The sequence below is a fragment of the Habropoda laboriosa genome, unplaced genomic scaffold (genome assembly GCF_001263275.1).
Source record: "Habropoda laboriosa isolate 0110345459 unplaced genomic scaffold, ASM126327v1 scaffold40, whole genome shotgun sequence".
Lineage (NCBI taxonomy): Eukaryota > Metazoa > Arthropoda > Insecta > Hymenoptera > Apidae > Habropoda > Habropoda laboriosa.
The window spans coordinates 6,057,099-6,060,077 of NW_017100231.1; the positions used below are offsets into that span (position 1 = coordinate 6,057,099).

Here is a 2,979-nt window from a genome sequence, read left to right on the forward strand (position 1 = left end):
TTATTTGTGAAAATATTATACTTCTTCAGAATATGATTAATTAATTTTTAATTTAATAACAATAATAATTTACCTAAAACATTCTTGAATTATTGCACATTTACATATAGTTTCATTTTGGTTATCATTATCAACCAAAGAGACTAGTAAAGCTATGTGGTTGTGCTTAGGATGTTGTATGGGAATTGTTAGAAATGAATTTGACATTGGACATATTGGTTGAAGGTGACGTAATAATTCTTCATCAAGCACTGTTATATCTGTTGCAGTTGGCTCTTTATTTTGCACAGTTTTATATAAAACATTATTTGACATCTGCAAGAAAAATGATTCAAAATTATATACATAATAAGATATGAATTAGTTTTATCAACTTTGAATTATCAATATAAATAACATTTTGATATATTTAGAATAGTTTATATATTATGTGTACATTATTTCAATTTTTAAATTAATCTAGGAAGAGGGTAATTGTAATAATTTTTATTAACTATGGTCTTCAATTGCCATTAATATAACTACTATTAATTGGTTGTAAATTATATTATTTGCACAAGTTTTCTTTACAGTTTAAAATTATATTATCTTATCAATAAAAAATTCATTGCATTTGATTGTTAAATAAAAAAAAAGGTGGAATAAGTTTTGTAAATGTATATAGATGTAACAACCTTCATTAGAAAAGTGTGAATAATGATAAACCATATCATTATCATTGATAACATTTTTCTATAGTCTATTTAAAAAGTTTTGCGTTATATCAGTAATACCTGTATTTTTGTATGGCTTCTTTTATGTAGGTTTCTAAGTATTCTATTTGAGGATTAGATACTGCTAAGCAATCTCTATTTGTAATGTGGGACAATTCTTGAAATTAAAACTTTGCTGTATCTCAATACATAATTTGTTCAAAATACAAATTTTATTCCACAAATATCAAATACTATAAAAATACTAAAAACTAAAAAAAATATAAAAATTGTTAACAAAGATAAATAAAAAATATATCATTTTAGAATATTTACATATTAAAATTATTATATTTTCTAGCATAATACTATCAACAAAATAATAATTAGAAATTAAATCATTATTTATTTAGTTTAGTTTATTAAATAATTTTTACTTACAGGAAATCTTAATTCCCTGTCTAAAATTTTTTCTCCTATCACATGAATTACCATTTCCTCTGATTTTACTAAAATGGGTACAAGAAACGACAGTTTTGTATTTGTTGAAGTTTGTATCTATAATATTGAAAAAAAATACGATTAAAATAATTGATTACAAGTTCTCTTTTTACAGCTATGTCGCAAATATTAAAAAATAAATTTACGATATAAAAGATCGTAACATTTATTTTAATGTATAAAGTGAATTTTTCATTACATTTCCTTCAAATACTTTTTACAGATGAAAAAGGTTTGTCATTGAAATTTATAACCAGCGATAAGTTGTAGTGCTTTCAAAAAGAGGCATGCGTGCCGCGAAAAATTGTACGCATAAAAATGACAATATTACTCACGTATTTGTTTAATTTTTGCTGTACTTGGGGATAGGAAAGACCGCAGAGTTCCTCGAGAAGTGAAAGAATTTTTTCCGCATTTGACGCATTCAGATTAATTAAACTCATTTTCATTAATTCCACCGTAATTTTTTTCAATGGCAAATTATTGCGATTTACACGATTTAATAATACTACGATGTGTCGCGAACGTTTATTTCAGATTTCATGTTTTGCGATGCCCTATGTAATGAAAACTGTCGGTAATTATTTCAAAGTGAATAAAATATATTCTTGTCGATCATTTTTTAAATTTAAATCGACTGACAAAGCACAGGACAAGAACACACTGTGAAGAGTTGCTGCAAACCTCTGCAAAGCTCTGCATTCTACATAATTCTTCAATCATGAATAAACAAGTGACGTGCGCAACTCGCACTTACACATTACGCCACTTTTAAAAATTGTTTTCATTTTCTATTTACTCAGAATATAGCTTTTACGATATGGAAATAAAATTTGTTATAACATATGTATATTAATGTAATTACCAGGATTTACCAGAATTGCAAATATTTTATTCATGTTTGGATTGTGTGAAATTTATTTAATATTCAAATTTGAATAAAAGTATATTCTATTCTTGTAACTTGTTCAAATGTTTTAGAATATATTATAGGTGTTTTTTTATGTAATTAAAAAAAAGACGAGTTGTACAAATTGTTTTAACGATACTTTTGAAATACACACTAAGTACATACATCTAAATGTAGTATTCGTAAACAAGAGTAAACCCTGTGATGTTGGCAACACTTTTGAATAATGTTTATACCTAACAGGAACGCGTTTTTTGTTCTATGGAAAGTGCAATAATTGACACTGTCGTTTGTAAATATTAGAAAACAATGAATGTATACAACGAAGAAAGTGTAAATATTTTGAAAATAGAATTTCTTATGACAAATGTATTGTCTTGAAATTTATTGAAATGCTTCTTCAGTATCTTGGTTATATTATAGTAAATTATTAAATGTAATATATTTGGAAGCATTTATTTTGATGAATTATATATTAAAAAGTAACTGTACAATGAATTTTATATAAATATACTTTCAAACGATAATTTGTAATAATTTTTTAAATATAAATATTAAAGCAAGATAGTATAAAGCTTTTGTTCTGTCTAAGTTTATGATATAACATAAAACAGTTTGTTTATGAAGCTTATAAAAATAAGTATGGAAGACGAGTGTAACATAACAGTGAGATATAGAACTGTCCGTAAACATTTAGATAGTTTAGGATACAAACATGCACTTACATTGGATACACTTCCTTTGATAGAAAAGTTATTGGCTGATTTAATACAGACAACAGAAAGCTTAAAGCATTTTAAGAGTATAGCTCAAGAAAACATTGAGGTTTGTATATTTGTATTTTGTGTTAATTAGTAATGATATCTATAATTATTT

General features: G+C 24.9%; 2 protein-coding genes across 2 annotated transcripts in view; one reads left to right on the forward strand and one right to left on the reverse strand.

Moving 5' to 3' along the window:
- The window catches only part of LOC108571576 (cGMP-dependent 3',5'-cyclic phosphodiesterase-like), a 4,361-nt gene extending 2,477 nt beyond the window's left edge, over positions 1–1,884 (reverse strand). The window contains 3 exon segments of the mRNA XM_017933647.1: positions 4–315; positions 1,134–1,250; positions 1,529–1,884. Of these exon segments, the coding sequence (XP_017789136.1) occupies positions 4–315; positions 1,134–1,250; positions 1,529–1,642 (543 nt within the window). The 5' untranslated portion in view covers positions 1,643–1,884.
- Positions 1,885–2,724: 840 nt separating this feature from the next.
- LOC108571484 (centrosomal protein of 135 kDa) overlaps positions 2,725–2,979 on the forward strand; it is a 27,643-nt gene continuing 27,388 nt past the window's right edge. Inside the window, exon 1 of the mRNA XM_017933539.1 lies at positions 2,725–2,928. Within this exon, the coding sequence (XP_017789028.1) occupies positions 2,725–2,928 (204 nt within the window). The remainder of the gene's footprint in view (positions 2,929–2,979) is intronic.